The 19,627-nt window shown below is 42.2% G+C and overlaps 2 protein-coding genes across 2 annotated transcripts in view; both read right to left on the minus strand.

Annotated features, from left to right (window-relative positions):
- The window catches only part of RHOA (ras homolog family member A), a 167,038-nt gene extending 153,677 nt beyond the window's left edge, over nt 1–13,361 (minus strand). Inside the window, exon 1 of the mRNA XM_069206855.1 lies at nt 13,227–13,361. The gene's annotated coding sequence lies outside the window, so the exon portion shown is untranslated. The remainder of the gene's footprint in view (nt 1–13,226) is intronic.
- BRD9 (bromodomain containing 9) lies at nt 3,059–13,361 on the minus strand. Its single transcript, XM_069206853.1, has 2 exons — nt 13,227–13,361; nt 3,059–5,147 (listed from the first exon to the last, which is right to left on the minus strand). Exon 2 carries the CDS (start codon nt 5,143–5,145, stop codon nt 3,304–3,306), a length of 1,842 nt encoding a protein of 613 aa, XP_069062954.1. The 5' UTR covers nt 5,146–5,147; nt 13,227–13,361; the 3' UTR covers nt 3,059–3,303.
- Nucleotides 13,362–19,627: the final 6,266 nt, after the last annotated feature.

The raw sequence follows: 19,627 nt of genomic DNA on the forward strand, positions 1-19,627 counted from the left end.
ATTGATGTCAGCGTTTTGGTTTTGTCAATGCACATGGGTTTTATACAACTTTACTGTTGTGGGTGTGATTGGATCCTCACCATCATAAACATTGACAAAAAAAAATATTTTTGTTCTCAAAATGCACACCTTGCCATTGTAGCTCAGGGCACTGAACAAAACTACTTTATATGCTAATATGCTCCTTGTGAAAAAGTAGAATGTTGTTACTCACAGTGAAGCCAATTAATAAACAGATAATTGTAATACAAACAGAAGGTCTTAGATAACCAATTAGGGACCCAAATCTTACAGAAAATCACATAAATGCACACATAAGCTAGGTCCTTGCATTAGAGCAGATTTATCGCTTTCATGAATTCACAATTGACAGAAGTAGGTCGGGAAATAGTACTCCTAGAAAACATTTGTGAACCGTATTTTGGCACAATTAAATATGCATGTGTAGATTTGCTCATGCGAAAATCTGTTGAGTGGTTACAAGTTTAATTTCTGCACAACCACTTGTACCCAACCCTGGAGGAAGTTTTACTTCAGCCCGTGCCAGGAGTAAATTGCCAACCTTTCTCTATATGAGAAAAGATTAGAGAACAGCTGGTGAAAACCCAAAACATGCAAGTTAGCAGGGTTGCACAGACTCAAAAGGACTATCCAACCTTAGTACTATTGCGTAACCCTATCTCCAGCATCAGGATGTAGATCTGCTGAAAGGTGCCAAAACAAGGAAGTTGCCAGTATTCAAGCCCTATTATCCTATTATAGTATGAGCCCTGGCATGACCAGAGAAAATGTTGTCGGAGCTCTCATGTAATGAGATTGCTGCCATAATTTGTCTCCGCACTACATGGCACCAAAGGGACAAGAGGATTTTTTTTTTTTTTTTTTTTTTTTTTTTTTAACATGGCAGGTAGATTTATTAAGCAACCTGTCCCATTGACAAGTAGATATTTTATACAAATTCACACCCTGAAATTTGCTGTATTACTTACCTAGATGGCCACATATACATATTAAAGAGATAGTTTGCTTAATTGCACTCAAATCAAAACCATCAAACTAAATGCAGCACTAGGGGCTTCAGTACCACTGTCAACATCTAGATACAGGTCTTAAATAAACAAATATTTGAATAGTACCTATGATTACCCTTTCAAATAAATGCAATCAAACACATTAAATACAGTTAAGACTGCATGCTCTACTGTATTCAAGATCCAGATGCTGTGCCTGAGCCTACAGACCCAAACTACACCAACAAATGGAGCACACAACATCAGCTCTCTTGAAACAGGACAAAGGAAGGTCACCAAAATGTTGGCAAAACGTTAGCCAGAACCAAACTCTGGCGATCCAGCCAATCTTCGCTGAGTGGAGAAGGCAGTCTAAGGTTCTAACATGTCCCATGAAGTCAACTCTGATAAAGGAAAAGTACCAATTCTAATTCCAGCAATTGTGCACCATGATCGGGGCTTTAATGGAAAGAAGGCACAGTGCCAATCTGAATACACCATTTTTTTCATGCAGCATTCAGGGCTTCGAAGGGCATTCTTGCAGGAATAATGCAAGGCCAATGGGCCTGGAAAAGCACCTTTCTGCAGAGAAGTCTCTGAAGGACTGGCTGCCAGCGAACATAGCTGCCAATCATCTTTCGACATTCTTTCCAGTGGAGAGGCCTCAATGGGACACAATCCCCAAACCTATGCTGAAGACTAAAAGTGTTCGACTGTTTATCTACAGAGACAAGGGTGTAATTTTGCAGCATGTCAGACAGCTGGATTCGCCACATTCAAGAATAAGAAAATATCTATGTGCCTCAACTATACCATGACAGTCCATCAAATGGGATGGTCCTCTGAAAAGGTGAAACAAATTGCAACTTGGGCTTTAAGTCAGACCCTGCGATTCACAACAATGACAGTCTTATTTCTTTGCTCCCCCTCCATGCGAAGATTCTTGGTGGGGGCGGAGTGTGAATCGCCAGTTATATACTTGTTTGGAAAATAACTTTCTGAACCCCTCTCAATCTAGTTTCCTGCAACAGTACAGTACAGAGTCTGTCTTCTGATAATATTATTGCACTAACCACCCGGGTGCAAAAGCCACGATCTTCAAATATAAATACATTTTTGCCTGCTTCATAAACTACTCAAATCACTTTGGATAAGGTGGATAGTCATCTACTCTGGCCCAAATTAGCTCTCTGGGACATAGATCCAGGATTACGACATTTATTCATTGAATTGTGCAGTGACACCTGGGTCAGGGTAAAACTGATGAGTGGACGATGCCAAAATCGGCACAAACACACAAACAACGTAATAAAACAAGACTGTATCTTGTGCTCTGATGTTTTTTATTTCCATTTCTGACCTTTTTGATATTTTTCAACCAAGCAACGAAGATGCAGCTAAACTAGCAACTGTTTGATTCCCTTTGTGGCCTATGCAGATTACCAAATTATCATTCCCACTACTCAGATGGGCTTACAATGACAATTGACAACACTTCATACAGTTAATTTAAAAAATAACTATCAGATCAATTACAAGCGGACTAAGGTTTTTTTCGTTCGGTAGTAAAAAGGCCAAAATTGAATTGGGTAGTGGGTTCAACAAAGATGAAACACATATTTTGGAGTCAGTGTATAGAAATTGAAATTGGAAACCACATATGGAGCATCTATGTAGTGAACATCAACTGCACACTCCTCAAAGCCATATAAGACTTGTTCTAGGACTTACATCATTTAAGGCATTTTCCCAAACTGGGTCACGGCCCCTTGGTGGGTCATGAAAGTCCAAACAATAAATAAAGATGCCTTTAAATTCTGTGAAAGAGGTCAAATGTCAGGCTGTAACTTCTGACAAATTACTACTTATTTTTTCAAGATAGGGAATCTGGTTTATAAACTCCAATCACTTAGTCTGAGAAAGAAAAGTGAAGTGAATTAGGTGGCAGTCTTACTGGGATACATGGAGTGTGAAAAATGGCTGTAGGGTGTAATTTCTGTAACACACAACATGTAAATACCTGTAAATTAACTGTACACATTCAGATGTTAGTAAAGAATATGTTTAATGTTTTTCGCAATGCAATAACTACGGATTACATCACATTAAAAGCAAGAATGCATTTCAGTGAAAGTGAAATCCAACAGGCAAGAAGTCTCAGATGTGGTTTTACAGAGTCTCTTCAGTTAACATGTCTCTGCAAATGTTGGTGAACTTCATTAAGTATGAATCACATTACGTACAATATCAGAAAATGACAGTCAAACAACGATCAACATAAAACACACATTTATTAATAGTTTGGAGAGTCTGGAGACTGAATGAACTCATAAGGGTCATGCACTGTTTCATGTTGTTCCCCCATGCTCAGACGGGAAGGGCTTCCCATATTATGATGATCGCTTTCAGAGGCATTGGAAAGAGAACTCAGGTTGGATGACGGCCTTGACCCTACTCTTTCAGCCTGAGCCTCATGAAGATCCTGCAGGAGCTTTGCTGTTTTATCTAGATTTAAATGATTGTCATCTTGATCCAGCTCCTTCTTCACTTTACCCAATGAATTTAACATGGGGATATCAAGAGACATATCCGAGTAAGATTTCATCGACATGAAATTCAAAACTGAATTGCTGCAAACGCCAATTGATTCTCCAACTTTCATTTCTTCTGGATGCTTCACAGGGATGTTTCTGCGATGCTTTATTTGATACATCGTTTTTGAATGATCACCTCCTGTTATCTGATCGAGCATGTCATCCACCATTTTCTTTGTGGAAGTTCCAGAATCTTTCACAAACTCCAGCAGGCTTAATGCACAGTGAACACCAGTATCATCCCCATAGCCAGAATACAGAAGCTCCATTTCATCTGGTTTTAAATCATTAAAGATGCTGTTATTCTGCAGGGACAATGCCGTACTTGCACTACTGAGAAACGTAACTTTACTTCTGCGTTCATCTTTGAAACCCAAAGTTGTGAAGGAAGGTAATAATTTGCTTGAAAGAGAACTCAAGTCCACTGGGTGGGTTTCTTCCTCTTCAGCATCTGGGTCTGACGAATTGACCACACTGTACAATAAAGATCCATCTACTGTCTTCTTGAGGTACCCCATCTTACAACTTGGTAGATGTCTGTTGATTTTATCATGTGCTTCATCTGCCGCATGCTCCACCAATGCTAGGACATGTTCTTCAGCTGTGCTGTCTGTTAAACTGCATGCATTTCCTTCAGGCTCAAACATAGAACTGATAACTTCTTTTGGCTTTTTCGATTTCTTAGTTGGCTCCACTGGCACAGTTATGACTTCAGGGACAGGTTCCTCAACTACAATGCCTTCATCACCTAGTATAGCTGCCTGCTGAGTAAAATCCATTTCCTGCATAAATGACATGCTTCGCTTCAAAGCTAACAGCCGTTCTTTGCTCATCATCTTAAATCCTGTGTGAAGCAGCTGTTTAGCCAATTTGTAGTACACAGTCTCTGGCCTATTGTAGGTCATTGCGTTATCGCACATCAATTTAAAATCTGCCTTAAATTCAGTCACCGATTTGTATTCACTCAATGCTATCTTGTCCTTCATCGTGCTGAAATCCATGGGATGTTTTATTATTTCAAAATAGCCTGGTGCAATAGCATCAGTGACTGGGAAAGCGAAAAAGCCATGAGGGTCCTTCCTCTGTAGCTGGCGAAGGAAGTGTTCTAATAACTGTTGTATAGGGGTACTTTCATTTTCCACTGAATGCGTCCTGCATGCTCTCACTGATCGATCTATTGTTTCAGTCTCTATTTTCAAGGCTGGATCAACACATTCATTTTCTCCTTCAGTATCACATAGCTCCTTCTCCCGTTTTCTTTTTTTCTCTTCCTTTCTTTTTCTTCTCTCTTCGTCATCAATATACTTTTCCTTTTCAGATTTCTTCTTCTTTTTTTTCTTCTTTTCTTTGTGCCTTTCCCGCTGCTCATGATCTGACCGGTCATCATAATAGCTAGAATCATGCCCAGAACCAGAAAGCTCTGTTACTTCGCTTCCTCCAACTTTTAGGACAAGTTTCAATGGTTTCTCTAGAGGTTTGTCCACGTAATCAGCATCGTAGGACCGCCACTCAGCACGGTGCTTCTTGTGTTTCTTCCCCATTGCTCAAATCAAAAAGAAGAAAGCGAAAATGAAGCACATTTTTTTGTAACTCTGAAGTTGATGGAAACAGATTTTAATGGGATCAGATTAAATCAAGACACTACTTGGTGATGTACAAATGATAATTATTCACTGAAACAAGATAGTCACACATTTTTATCAGTAAAACGGTATATCTGTGCAAATTTAGAGGACATTTAAATGAGGTGTCTTGTCTGCAAATGACAGCCTGCTACCACACGATGCTTTAGCCACATTAAAAAAAAATTGCCTGTATGATGTCCATTACAGCTAGGTGGATCACAATTGTTTGTCATTCTAGAAACTGGGTTGTGTTTCTAAAATGTTTAGGAAACACTTTATTGGTCAAATAAAGTACTTTTAGGACTGTCAGTCTTCATGAATAAACTGTCTAAAGGCAGTAATCAAAGAACTAGCTAGCCAAGACTCTGGAACGTAACATCACCAATGTTTCATAAATTTTAATCTTCCATCATTGAACAACAACAACAAAAAAAAAATCATGTTCAAAGATATTAAAACAGGAAATACATTTTCTAATGACTAGAGAAATCACTAACAAGTGAATATTAAATATATCACAAACTCTACAGATTCAACCATACTTTGATTCAATATTACTAAAAAGATAAAGAAATATTTTCTGCATTTAAGATTGTTGTAACTCCCTTTCAGTCAATTTAATTGCTCCTGAAAACCACTGAGGAAAGAAACTGCGCCGCCTTTGTGACATGGACTTGAATCTATTTAACATGCATTTTGCCTGTGCCCAGAACTCCTCAACTTAAGTACGAAATATTGTTAAATGATTGAAAGAATCAGAACTGCTTCTGGGGCAATTTTATTCAGTTTCAGGGTTACCTCACCTCAAATTATAGGTTAAATCACAAAATATTTAGGCTTCGCTGTTAAGACATACAAAAACGATAACATTTAATGTAATATGTTTACAAAGTTATGATAACTGTTTTATACAGTTTAATATTTATAGTATAGTCCATTTTTAAAAAATAATGCTTCAGCTTTACATAATATTTATTGTATAGATTTTAAGGCAAACAGTTTCATCCATTCAGTATAGTCTGCCTTGGTGAAAGTCACTGACAACCTCAGAATTTCTAGGACAATGTAAACTCTTCTGTAATTTTCCTATTTGGTTTGCAGGCAACTTTCGATATGGTCTACAATGCTGTTCTTATTCTATAGCTCTTTAAACTAGGTGCCTGTAAGAAGATTCCCTGCTGGTTAGGTTATTTTCTTTCAGACATATCAGAACATGTGCCCCAGTTTAAACCCAAGGTATTCAAACTCACATGTGGTATTCCTCAAGTCTCATTCCAGAGCCCTACTCTTCAACATCTAGCTCTTCCCTCTGGCTGCCCAGGTCCAATCATTTTGATTTAACCTGGTTTCTTACATAGATAACACCCAAATAATTGTTTTTATTTCCGATAATCCTGAAGTTTTGCCTTTGCCAGAGTGCAGTTGCTCACTGGATAATGACAACAGCATTAGGCTTAACAGTGATAACTCAGAAACCAGGTTTTCTTGCAAGTAAAGGTTTGTTCTTCTGCTTGGTGGCCTAACAAACCCTACTTTCCCCAGCCCCCTCCACCCAGGCCAGAAACTTGTAAGTTCTGTTTCATTGTGACTTATCCTTTGCCAAACATATCAGTCGGGTTTCGGGCACATATTTTAACCTCCTTCTGATGCTCAAAAACATTACTTATGCCCTTATTACAACTCAACTGAAATAAATAAAATTATATTTATGTGGGCCTACACATCATCCACTATCCCAACGCTAAAACGACCCTCACTACCCCTTCTCTAGCCTCCATATCACCCCATCTTAACAGCCTTCATTGGCTCAAAGTTAAAAGTACTCAATGTAAAGCCCTTGGTTTTGTCCATCACACCATTTACAACACAAGTCAAACACACCTTAGAGCTACATTTATATTACATCATCCACCCTGTATATCGAGGCTGTTTCTTCTCTAGTGGTAACAGTCCTGGTCTTCAAAAAGGCCAGACTAGCTGGTCGATGCTTCTCCTTTTTGGCTTCTAAACTCTGGAACCACCTCCCTCTTTCCTTGAAGATTATTCCAGAGTTTAACCTTTTCAGGAAGAATATCAAGACCGGGTTTACCAGTTCACGGTCATCTCCTTTTGCTTAATACCATCCACCCCCTCCAGCACCATGATTCCCCTTGGGTACCGTCGAACAATCATTACTGTAACATACAGGTTCTTTTTTTTTTTCCCTAAATGAGATTACAAGTTGTGGGTGGTACTAAATTCTAGTTCACCATTTATCCTGCAGAGTTATGATGCCAGGGTCACTGGAAAACCTATACCTGGCTGATGAGCCCTAACTAGGGCTCAACTGGTTTAGGTTTGCATTCCAATAGGACCTAGCTTGCAGTACAGGCTCGACTGTTCCCATTGTTGATTTGCATATGGTTGGGTCCAAACTGAGGCGGGGTAATGGTGAACAAAATAATGATGCACTGGGATGCGGCTCCAAATAATTACCAGTGCAGCCATCTTTTCTTTGTAATCTATAGTGAATAACCATAACACAACAACTTCAGCATTTGCTTCTTCTCTGTCATAACTTCTTAAAAGGTTTTTCCGTTAATTTCTGGAATTCTGTAACCATTTGTTGATTTTCAAAAAGGTTATCTAACACAGGAGTAGGGTTCCTGAATTCTAATTGATCACGGTCACAAATTGATTTGTGAACTCGGTTGCCAGTTTGGAAATATGGTGTCTTATTTGAGGTATGAGATTTATGAATCATGTAACATTTCATGAAGCTCAACTGATCAAAAATCACTAGGCATCTTCAGTTTGTGACCCCTTCAACTCTACCATGGATCGCCAAACCACTTTAAATTTCCTGAAATGATCATCAGGACAGGTGCAACAACCAATTTAAGTTCATTACCACTTTTAAAATTTCCGAACACTTTTCCTCATGGAGTGGGGAAATTTCCAACCCATCTTGGCATGCCCACATTTCCTCTCCCACTGCAGTACATGCATCCCCATACCCAACACAGACAGCATGAGAAGCTTTGAATTTGTACAGTATGCATAGCACCAGTGAAAGCCACACATGTACAGCTCAAGTAAAATTATGTTTCTTCACACGTCCAGCTCAAGCCGATCAGTCGACAGCATAATCAGCAGTGACAGCTCACCTAACAAACAGAACATACACAGCACAGGCACTTTCTTCACACAGCATGTAAGTGCAGCATTCAACAGCAGTGCCAGCTTTCTGTGCACAAATGGCTTATCAGTAGCACACACTTCTCTACAAACATGCTTCAAACACATAGTGGGTCAATTATCACCTTGCAATACAACCAGTGCAAAACGAGGTTATACATACCATTATGTTCAGAGATTTTATCCCTATAAGCCATCTTTCTGTGGTACTACTATCGACCCTTTTACTTACGATCTGCTCAAATGCACAGATCCTCCAACTACAGGGAGTGCAGAATTATTAGGCAACTGAGTATTTTGACCACATCATCCTCTTTATGCATGTTGTCTTACTCCAAGCTGTATAGGCTCGAAAGCCTACTACCAATTAAGCATATTAGGTGATGTGCATCTCTGTAATGAGAAGGGGTGTGGTCTAATGACATCAACACCCTATATCAGGTGTGCATAATTATTAGGCAACTTCCTTTCCTTTGGCAAAATGGGTCAAAAGAAGGACTTGACAGGCTCAGAAAAGTCAAAAATAGTGAGATATCTTGCAGAGGGATGCAGCACTCTTAAAATTGCAAAGCTTCTGAAGCGTGATCATCGAACAATCAAGCGTTTCATTCAAAATAGTCAACAGGGTCGCAAGAAGCGTGTGGAAAAACCAAGGCGCAAAATAACTGCCCATGAACTGAGAAAAGTCAAGCGTGCAGCTGCCACGATGCCACTTGCCACCAGTTTGGCCATATTTCAGAGCTGCAACATCACTGGAGTGCCCAAAAGCACAAGGTGTGCAATACTCAGACATGGCCAAGGTAAGAAAGGCTGAAAGACGACCACCACTGAACAAGACACACAAGCTGAAACGTCAAGACTGGGCCAAGAAATATCTCAAGACTGATTTTTCTAAGGTTTTATGGACTGATGAAATTAGAGTGAGTCTTGATGGGCCAGATGGATGGGCCCGTGGCTGGATTGGTAAAGGGCAGAGAGCTCCAGTCCGACTCAGACGCCAGCAAGGTGGAGGTGGAGTACTGGTTTGGGCTGGTATCATCAAAGATGAGCTTGTGGGTCCTTTTCGGGTTGAGGATGGAGTCAAGCTCAACTCCCAGTCCTACTGCCAGTTCCTTGAAGACACCTTCTTCAAGCAGTGGTACAGGAAGAAGTCTGCATCCTTCAAGAAAAACATGATTTTCATGCAGGACAATGCTCCATCACACGCGTCCAAGAACTCCACAGCGTGGCTGGCAAGAAAGGGTATAAAAGAAGGAAATCTAATGACATGGCCTCCTTGTTCACCTGATCTGAACCCCATTGAGAACCTGTGGTCCATCATCAAATGTGAGATTTACAAGGAGGGAAAACAGTACACCTCTCTGAACAGTGTCTGGGAGGCTGTGGTTGCTGCTGCACGCAATGTTGATGGTGAACAGATCAAAACACTGACAGAATCCATGGATGGCAGGCTTTTGAGTGTCCTTGCAAAGAAAGGTGGCTATATTGGTCAATGATTTGTTTTTGTTTTGTTTTTGAATGTCAGAAATGTATATTTGTGAATGTTGAGATGTTATATTGGTTTCACTGGTAATAATAAATAATTGAAATGGGTATATATTTTTTTTTGTTAAGTTGCCTAATAATTATGCACAGTAATAGTCACCTGCACACACAGATATCCCCCTAACATAGCTAAAACTAAAAACAAACTAAAAACTACTTCCAAAAATATTCAGCTTTGATATTAATGAGTTTTTTGGGTTCATTAAGAACATGGTTGTTGTTCAATAATAAAATGAATCCTCAAAAATACAACTTGCCTAATAATTCTGCACTCCCTGTAGAGTGGAATAGATGTTATGGGTTCTCCTCTAGTTAGCACTGGGTGGAATCACTAGTAAATGGTTTTATTTTAAGAAATAGGCATTCGTTATGACACTACTTAGTAAAAGATATTTGATCATGTAACACAGATTTCCCTGATGATTTAACAGTAACGGTGCATAGTATAATAAAAATAGGTCATCTGCTAACTGAAGATTCAAGAGCTCCTTTAACTTGTCTAGGTTATGCATCATAAGATTTACTTGACGTCATGTTGAATATAATACAACTGAATAATCTTACTGTCACGATGCAGACTGCCAATCAAATGTTCTGTAATTAACACCTCTAAACCTCTTAGTTTGACCCCATATCCCCGATATATTTAATGTGCTGTCACAGTTCACAACTTTGCAAGTAAGTTTGTGAGCACTTCGCATAATCTTAAAGGCTGTGTGACGAATATACGACTGTTAGGAGAAGTGGTTGGTAAAAGGCAGTCATAGGTGTTGCCCCTGATATACTAGAAAGAAATTCCCAGAATGAAGCAACATCTTCGGCTATAAAAGTGTGGAAGCTGGGAGTAAAGCCACATTGCAGTACAGACTGCAGAAGCAGAGTTAAGATGTACCCTTAAAAGAAGAGTGTTATGAAAAGGGACCAGAAGATTTAGTTTGTGTTCAAAAGTGGTGATCGTAAAAGTGAAAGAAAGCGAAACCCTGCATAAAAGGTACTTTTGACAAACGGCCAGTAATCTGCCTGTATCTCAAAGAATGTGTGGACACGTCTCTATTTTGTGAAGAAAAAAAAAAATCTAGACCTGACATGTCATCATGACAACAAAATAAAAAAAACACACACAAGAGTAATTGTCCTATAGCACTGTCTCTTTACAACAAACTGAACGATCCAAACAGCATGCAAGTCTAAACAAACACAAAAATAGCTATTAAAACGTGTTTGTGTCTGTAAAGTAAATATGCTATAGGACACGTTCCGTCTTAAGCACACGCTACATGTCGCATCTGTAGTCTAGCAAAAATGATACATGATGCCCAATCACTAACATCTATCGGGAACAAAAACAGGGCGAAGTACCAATCTTTAAAACGCTATAGCCCCGATGGAAAATACATCGAAGAAATGGCAAACCACGAAAAACACAGGAACGCCACTGGCTGAAGGGGTGGACCCAAAGCCCACTTTCTCTCCGTAAATAGTCGTATTGTGTTTTTCTTAATTTGTAACACGAGGCATTTCAGACAGCTCAAGTAGTTTGTGGTTGGATACGCCTGCTGTAAAGTTTTGCACAAGCTGCAGTGCTTCCCTATGTACTTTGGCTGCGCACAGTATCCCCTCCCTGAAGAGCCCATGGCTACTTAAAGGCATCATAGTGAGCTTATTACCTATCATGGCACAGTTTTAGACAATCGAACATTGTTCTCTTGAAAAACAGCGTTGATGTGATAACTTTTGATGTTCTGATGGGGGTGATAGTAAACCACGTGGTGGTTCTTTAATTTATTTCATACGAGTCAACTCTACAGCCTCAAACTTTGAAACCGAACAGACAGTAGACCACTGTTTGGTGCCGGACCAGCTGCAGTGAACGGAGAAAAGGAGTTGTCTCATGGTGCGTCCTTTGATGCTGGGTTCCACTGCCGTCAATCGGGGAACAGGATGGTGCAACCAGCATTATCATCGTAGGTGGCTTAGTCCTCTTCTACTTAAATTGAAAATCTACTCGAAGAAGATCATTTTAATATAAAGCAAAAGAACAGTCAACCGACTACAAAAATAACCATATACATGTAATGTGATAATCATCTCTGATGAACGCAAAATGTAAAAGAAATGCGTGGGGTTGGTAATGCGTAGAATCATAACAAAAATATAGGATTCGCGTAGGTGTACACGCTAACTAGCGCAATATATGGATAAACAACACTGTTATCCGGCAACTGATGTGGCATTTTCGTAGCACGTTCATTTTCACTAGAAAAAAGCTAGTAGTTTACTTCCCCTTTAGGCTGTGGGTTGAAGCGGAGGTATCAATCATGGAAAATGGGGGTAGCTCAGGGGTCAGACTAATGCAATAAATGTTGGTTTAAAAGAAAAAAACTAAAAAACTAAAAAAAAATAAAAAATAATCAACGAAAAAAAAGTGATAATGGACTGAACAAAATGAGCCAGAGAATGTTTTTTCGGAGGTTTATTACACCTCCACGTCCAGCCACACTCCTGGGTGTGGCCAAGTATTTCAGAATAAGACGTTTCCGCCCGGCGACAACCAACTCTCACTTGGATGGCGGCTATTTTCCAACACAGACTGCCATGCTACGGCCGGTGTCACAACATCGAGTTGAAAATTAAACCAAGCACACTGGGGAATATACTGATTCGCCGACATCGGGGAAGATGACAGTCCCGTGTACTGCGCTACATAAAAAAATTGAAATTCATTCATCTTCTCTGTGGGAGGCGCCGCCAGTGCATTTCCTGGGGGTTTAACTTCTCTCACTCTGCGAAGGCCGTTTACACATCCGACCTCAAAATAGAGTTTCAACCTAGGCCTGGGGAATAGAAGGGCTCAGTGTCCACTACCCACTTCGGGGGTACGAGAGCCTGTCACCGTAAACAAAATAACCAATATACTCAAGAGGCGCAGTGTGCTCCCACTTTAACGCAGAAAGGTCAGGCTGTGGACCTCAACGCACTGAGCAGGGATCAAGTCTACGCCTCAGAGGAAGGGAGGGGTTGTTAGGTTTATCTAACTATAGTGCAGAGGAAAGCTATGGTCACCCAATACAATATTTTCAGACTAGAGTGTTTCACGGATCGCTGAAGTATCAGTGAGACGTCTTATTCTCCTGTCGTTCATCACAAAGTGGAAGACATTTCGCCACCGGTTGGGGGTGTCAGGCAGCTTCTTATTTACAATAGAAAGAAGACCCCCCCCCCCCCCCCCCCCCCCGACTTCATTGTAGGAGCCTGACGCACTTCAGACAACTTACCTGAAGAGAGAGGTTGATCTGTAATCAAAATATCCTGCCCAGTTCTGGCCTCCTCCACTGACAACTAAGAGCAGACGCCGCCGTTGACTTACTAGCTTCAGGGAGAAAGGCGCGCGCACTTCAGGGAGAAAAAATAGTGCAGCAGGTCGCGCACGCGCACATACTCTTCCACCCTCATTAGCGGTCTCGGCAATGTATCGATGATGAGTCAGACTGACGCGCGCGCGCGCGCCCCTGGAATGTTTTTACGCTGTAAGTAGCGTGTACGCGTTGTCAGGGTGAGGCCATGGTACAGCCAGGCAAAACACCTCCACTTTGAATAATGTGGTGACGTCATGTCTGAACACACCAAGCCTAGTCGTAACCTGACTTTGGTTGGGCATTGAAGAGAAAGAAGAGGATGCAGTCAATGAATATTCAAATGATAAAATACAGTGGCTGTCGGTGCAAAATCGCTTTAAATGAAATGTGCGATACACACATCGTAAAGTATGGAATAATTGATGTTTGAGCATGTAGTGGGTGTGGTGGAAACAGAGTCTGAGCCTCGGTAAGTGTTATTCTTTTATTCGAAAGGCCGGTACAATGAAAAGGGAACAGGTCTGTACTCCGGTGCGTCCTGGCTCAACTGACAGGAGAAGAATTAACACTGGAACTCCTTCGTGTCACCGGCCACACATTCCATCAAGGAATGTGCATACGGACAAAACACACCACCTTCCCTTATTTTAAAATACATAACTAATGAGGAAAAAATAAATAATACGCACACAACAGAGCAGGCACTCAAGAAGCGCGTTACGCTTTCAATTAAAATAAAATTTATTATTTTGGCCTTTACCTGGCCGTGTTTTATTGCGGCTCTTGCTGTTGCGCAGTTGCACCATTTTTGTAGTGAAGACTTAACATTAAACTTTGAGCAAGAGTTTAATAGTCACAGGGCACAACACCAACATGGCCGCCGCGCGGGACAGAAAACGAATTCCCTAGTTCCGTAACTACTTCCCTAGCATTTCAGCCGATCCTGCGCAGGTGTTTGCCAGCTGGAAATATTCAACAGAACGAAGGGCGGGGATATATGTGCATTGTTTGGCAGTTGGGGGCGAGGCAAATGTAACTCGGTGACTCAGAGCCTAGTTAATTTCTTTTGCCACCGTTTCACAATACTTTAGAGCTGCTATATTTCGAAAGGGGCGTTAAGGTAGGGAGTAATTGTGTCTCCTTAACCAATCGAGACTAGTCAGGGCGGGGCTCTGGCAGGCCTTGGGTATAAAATCCAGTGTTACTATTTGTGCTTCGTGTAGACAGCATAGGAAAAGTAAGGGAAGAAAGATGTGTCATGCGAAAGGGTCTGAGAGGAGATCGTTTTTTTCCGCGCCCGCCGTGGGCGCGCTTAAGTTCATGAGTGTTCAGAGCGAGTTGCTGATAGGTTCGTAAACTGTTCATTCTGGCATATGTATTGGCACTGTTGGGTAAACAAAACTTAGAACAACGGTTTTTTACGCTTGTAACACGCGCACAGATATACTTATTGGATCCTAATAAGGCGATTCCAAGCGCCTCATAATTGTGGTGGATGCGTACAGGCTCGGTTGGCATTTTTCTAGTGAAAGGAATTAGAACCACATTATAAACTAGTCGGTGTTACTGATAACTTAATTCGTCTAAGAATATTTCCTTCCCCACACTATGTGATCATCTATGCTACGCCCCTTTCTCGAGTGATGGGCATTACTCCTGAACTCGTGTACAGACAGGGTGTGTAGTGTGAGTGATTCATGTAACTATTTTTAGATCTTTTGTTTTTCCCGCTTCCTGTACACTTGGCTTAGAGCCTTTTTTCTCAAGAAGAGGTCACTGAATATATACCAACAGACGCTATTTAGGCTGTTGACTCCCAATTTTCTAATACAATTTTTATGTATTTTAGCAATGTCCTGCTAGTCACTAACTGTTCGTGTTTGGCTATTATGGAAGTGTACGCAGCTGGTACTTGAGTAAAAACCTGTCTAACATCTTCTGTTCTTTGTTTAACATAATTTTTTCTCAGTTTGATTAATCATTGAAGACATAGTGGGTCATTAAGAACTCGGTGGGAAAAACCTGCCGAGTTCAGCGCTGGCAGTCAACAAAAGACCTCCAGTGTGCAGAAGCTCCCACTGGTCACATAATGTACATTCAGCTGGCCCGGCGGTCGGAAACAGTGTTTCCCCCAGCCCGTCTAGCTGAATGCAGGGCCTGCACATTGATGGCAATGTAGCAGTGTGGCAGGTGCAGGCGCACCTGTCGTGCACTTTACTGCCTGAAAATTGGGCAGTGACATGCGCGACGGGGCTGTTCACGGGGGCCGCAGAGGCACCCATTCCACCAGCTTTTCCCTGGCGGGGTAAACCGCCAGGGAAAGGCTGGTGGAGCCAGGAGCATTATTCGGTGTCTGATATGTAACTCTGCCAGGCTGCCTGGCGGCGGAAGCAGAGTAACAATAGTGGCGGTTCTGCACATATATTATATGGCGGTCTGGGCTGCCATGCCGGTGGCAGTAATTACTGCCACTGCCGGCATGGCTGACCAGACCGCCATGTTCGTAATGAGGGCCTTAGTGTGGACAACCCTAAAATATTTCTGGAGAGACTTACTGTATCTGTGGTTTTTAGTTTATGTTTAAAGTGGATAAACTACCAGTTTTTGATATGTTTATTATTATAATTGGCACTACTTTAAAATTAATTGGCCTTGGCATAAAATGCCAATCTTGTCAGTAAATTACTCCCCAAGTGGCAATCCTACTTCAGTCTAACTGTTGCTAAAGTTATGTCCTATATATATTTTGGAGTTTTTTTTATTCTCACTGAAGGTTAAGGCGCACTGTGGTGTGACAAAAACACATTATTACATGTGAACGCTGAATTTATTACTAATGAATTTTATCTATTACGAGTTATGAATTTGCATAGAATTTAGTTAATATAGAAAATAATGTGCTACTTGGAAAATGTGGCCACCAAAAAATACATAATGACGTTAGAGAATGCATATTAATTATTATACAAGATGTGTGTGTGTGTAGGGAAATTATAGTAGTGTGTTACATTACTGATTTAATGTTATGTATTTGCTTAATAATCGTAGGCCTTAAGTTAGCAAGGTTTAGGCCTAGTTTGCATAGCCTCATGTTAAACTGCAATGTCTGAATAAATCGTGGGAATGTATGTTAAGAAGATTTCAAAATATTTATTGTTCAAACTGTGTTGGCCAAACATTAGCAGAATTCTTTAACTTTCTCATGAGAATTGCTTGCTAAAATGTCCTGTATTTGTTACAAGGTTAACTTGATGCACGAGACAGAGATATTCTCAGGAACCAACAAGGGATGCACAGACTGGAGTATGGAGTGTTACAAAATTGTTGACTGGCGATGGGAACCAGAGAAGAGGAGCCAATCATTAACATGTGAAATACATTTTAGTTATATCTGTGATTTGGGGTTTAATTCTTATTGGATTGACTGTAAACATACGATTTTCTGACCAATTGTAATGTGGGAAGTTCTTTAGGAGATTTTAACTTAACCCGACTACACTGAGGGGAAGGGCCGCTTTTTCTACATTGAGTTCCAATGTAGAGGTTCTGTTGGAGCTGAGCAGTTCCCGATGACTTTATTCTTAACTTTAACTTTGAAGCTTGATGGGTAAATGAATTTGACGTTGCTCCTAGTGATTGCTTCTTACATGGTTCAGATTGCGTAGAGACCCCTGTGTCTGAACCATTCCAGTTTCAATGTCCTTTTATGAAGAATTCCAGGCGGATGTGCAACTGACGAGAATCACAGCTTGCCGATCCACATTGACGAGAGGTATAACAAAATGCTATTGTCTTGGTTGTAGGTTTGTGATTTGTTTCTTTGTACCCACCACTATTTTGATAGAGCCCTGGTTGGATGCTTTCCAAATTACTTTTGATTAAAACAATTTTTGCATGATACCGAAACTTGCTATTCGAATCTGAAGGTTAGTTAGGGAGACACAGAGAATGCTAACAAATCACTCCTAAAATAATTTGTTTGTAAGGAAATGGCTTCCTGTTGCAGTTACCCCCCACTTTTTGCCTGATACTGATGCTGACTTGACTGAGAAGTGTGCTGGAACCCTGCTAACCAGGCCCCAGCACCAGTGTTCTTTCACCTAAAATGTACCATTGTTTCCACAATTGGCACACCCCTGGCACACAGATAAGTCCCTTGTAAAAGGTACCAGTGGTACCAAGGGCCCTGTGACCAGGGAAGGTCCCTAAGGACTGCAGCATATGTTGTGCCACCCGAAGGGACCCCTCACCTAACACATGCACACTGCCATTGTAGATTGTGTGTGTTGGTGGGGAGAAAAAGCCAAAGTCGACATGGCATCCCCCTCAGGATGCCATGCCCACAAAATACTGCCTGTGGCATAGGTAAGTCACCCCTCTAGCAGGCCTTACAACCCTAAGGCAGGGTGTACTATACCACAGGAGAGGGCATAGCTGCATGAGCAATATGCCCCTACAGTGTCTAAGTCTGTTCTTAGACATTGTAAGTACAGTGTGGCCATATTAAATATATGGTCTGGGAGTTTGTCAAAAACGAACTCCACAGCTCCATAATGGCTACACTGAATACTGGGAAGTTTGGTATCAAACTTCTCACAATAATAAATCCACACTGATGCTAGTGTTGGATTTATTAAAAAATGCACACAGAGGGACTCTTAGAGATGCCCCCTGTATTTTACCCAATTGTTCAGTGCAGGACTGACTGGTCTGTGCCAGCCTGCTGCTGAGAGAGAGGTTTCTGACCCCATGTGGTGAGGGCCTTTGTGCTCTCTGAGGACAGAAACAAAAGCCTGCTCTGGGTGGAGGTGCTTCACACCTCCGCCCTGCAGGAACTGTAACACCTAGCAGTGAGCCTCAAAGGCTCAGGCTTCATGTTACAATGCCCCAGGGCACTCCAGCTAGTAGAGATGCCCGCCCCCTGGACACAGCCCCCACTTTTGGGGGCAAGTCCAGGGGAGATGATGAGAAAAACAAGGAGGAGTCACCCACCAGTCAGGACAGCCCCTAAGGTGTCCTGAGGTGACCCCTGCCTTTAGAAATCCTCCATCTTGACTTTGGTGGATTCCTCCAATAGGAATAGGGATGTGCCCCCCTCCCCTCAGGGAGGAGGCACAAAGAGGGTGTAGCCACCCTCCAGGACAGTAGCCATTGGCTACTGCCCTCCCAGACCTAAACACACCCCTAAATTCAGTATTTAGGGGCTCCCCAGAGCCTAGATTCCTGCAACCTGAAGACGAAGAAGGACTGCTGACCTGAAGCCCTGTAGAGAAGACGGAGCCACAACTGCTTTGGTCCCAGTCCTTCCGGCCTGTCTCCCCACTTCAAGAAAAACTGCAACAGCGACGCGCCCCCCAGGGTCCAGCGACCTCTGAAGCCTCAGAGGACTACCCTGCATCTAAAAAGACCAAGAACTCCAAAGGACAGCGTCCCTGTTCCACAAAGACTGCAACTTTGCAACAAAGAAGCAACTTTTAAAGACCACACGTTTCCCGCCGGAAGTGTGAGACTTTCCACTCTGCACCCGACGCCCCCGGCTCGACCTGCGGAAAACCAACACTAAAGGGAGGACTCCCCGGCGACTGCGAGCCTGTGAGTAGCCAGAGTTGACACCCCAGAGCCCCCACAGCGACACCTGCAGAGGGAATCCAGAGGCTCCCCCTGACCGCAACGGCCTCCTTCAAAGAACCCGACGCCAGGGAAGCACCCTGCACCCGCAGCCCCCAGGACCTGAAGGATCCGACCTCCAGTGCAGGAGCGACCCCCAGGTGTCCCTCTCCGTAGCCCAGGTGGTGGCTACCCTGAGGAGCCCCCATTGCCTGCCTGCATCGCTGAAGAGACCCCTGGGTCTCCCATTGAAACCTATTGCAAACCCGACGCCTGTTTGCACTCTGCACCCGGCCGCCCCTGTACCGCTGAGGGTGTACTTTCTGTGCTGGCTTGTGTTCTCTCCCCCCCCCCCCTGGTGCCCTACAAAACCCCCATGGTCTGCCCTCTGAAGTCGTGGGTACTTACCTGCTGGCAGACTGGAACCGGGGCACCCTTATCTCCGTTGAAGCCTATGTGTTTTGGGCACCACTTTGACCTCTGCACCTGACCGGCCCTGAGCTGCTGGTGTGGTAACTTTGGGGTTGCCCTGAACCCCCAACGGTGGGCTACCTTGGACCTAACTTTTAACCATGTAAGTGCTTTCCTTACCTGTGAACCTAACAAATACTTACCTCCCCCAGGAACTGTTGATTTTTGCAGTGTCCATTTTTAAAATAGCTTATTGCCATTTTTGCCTCAACTGTACATACTATTGTGATGATTCAAAGTTC

This window comes from Pleurodeles waltl, chromosome 9, assembly GCF_031143425.1.
Source record: "Pleurodeles waltl isolate 20211129_DDA chromosome 9, aPleWal1.hap1.20221129, whole genome shotgun sequence".
In the NCBI taxonomy this organism is placed as follows: Eukaryota; Metazoa; Chordata; class Amphibia; order Caudata; family Salamandridae; genus Pleurodeles; species Pleurodeles waltl.

What these genes read in the sequence shown, in the direction of transcription:
- BRD9 (XM_069206853.1), bottom strand. Translation starts at nt 5,145, where the DNA reads ATGGGGAAGAAACACAAGAAGCACCGTGCTGAGTGGCGGTCCTACGAT.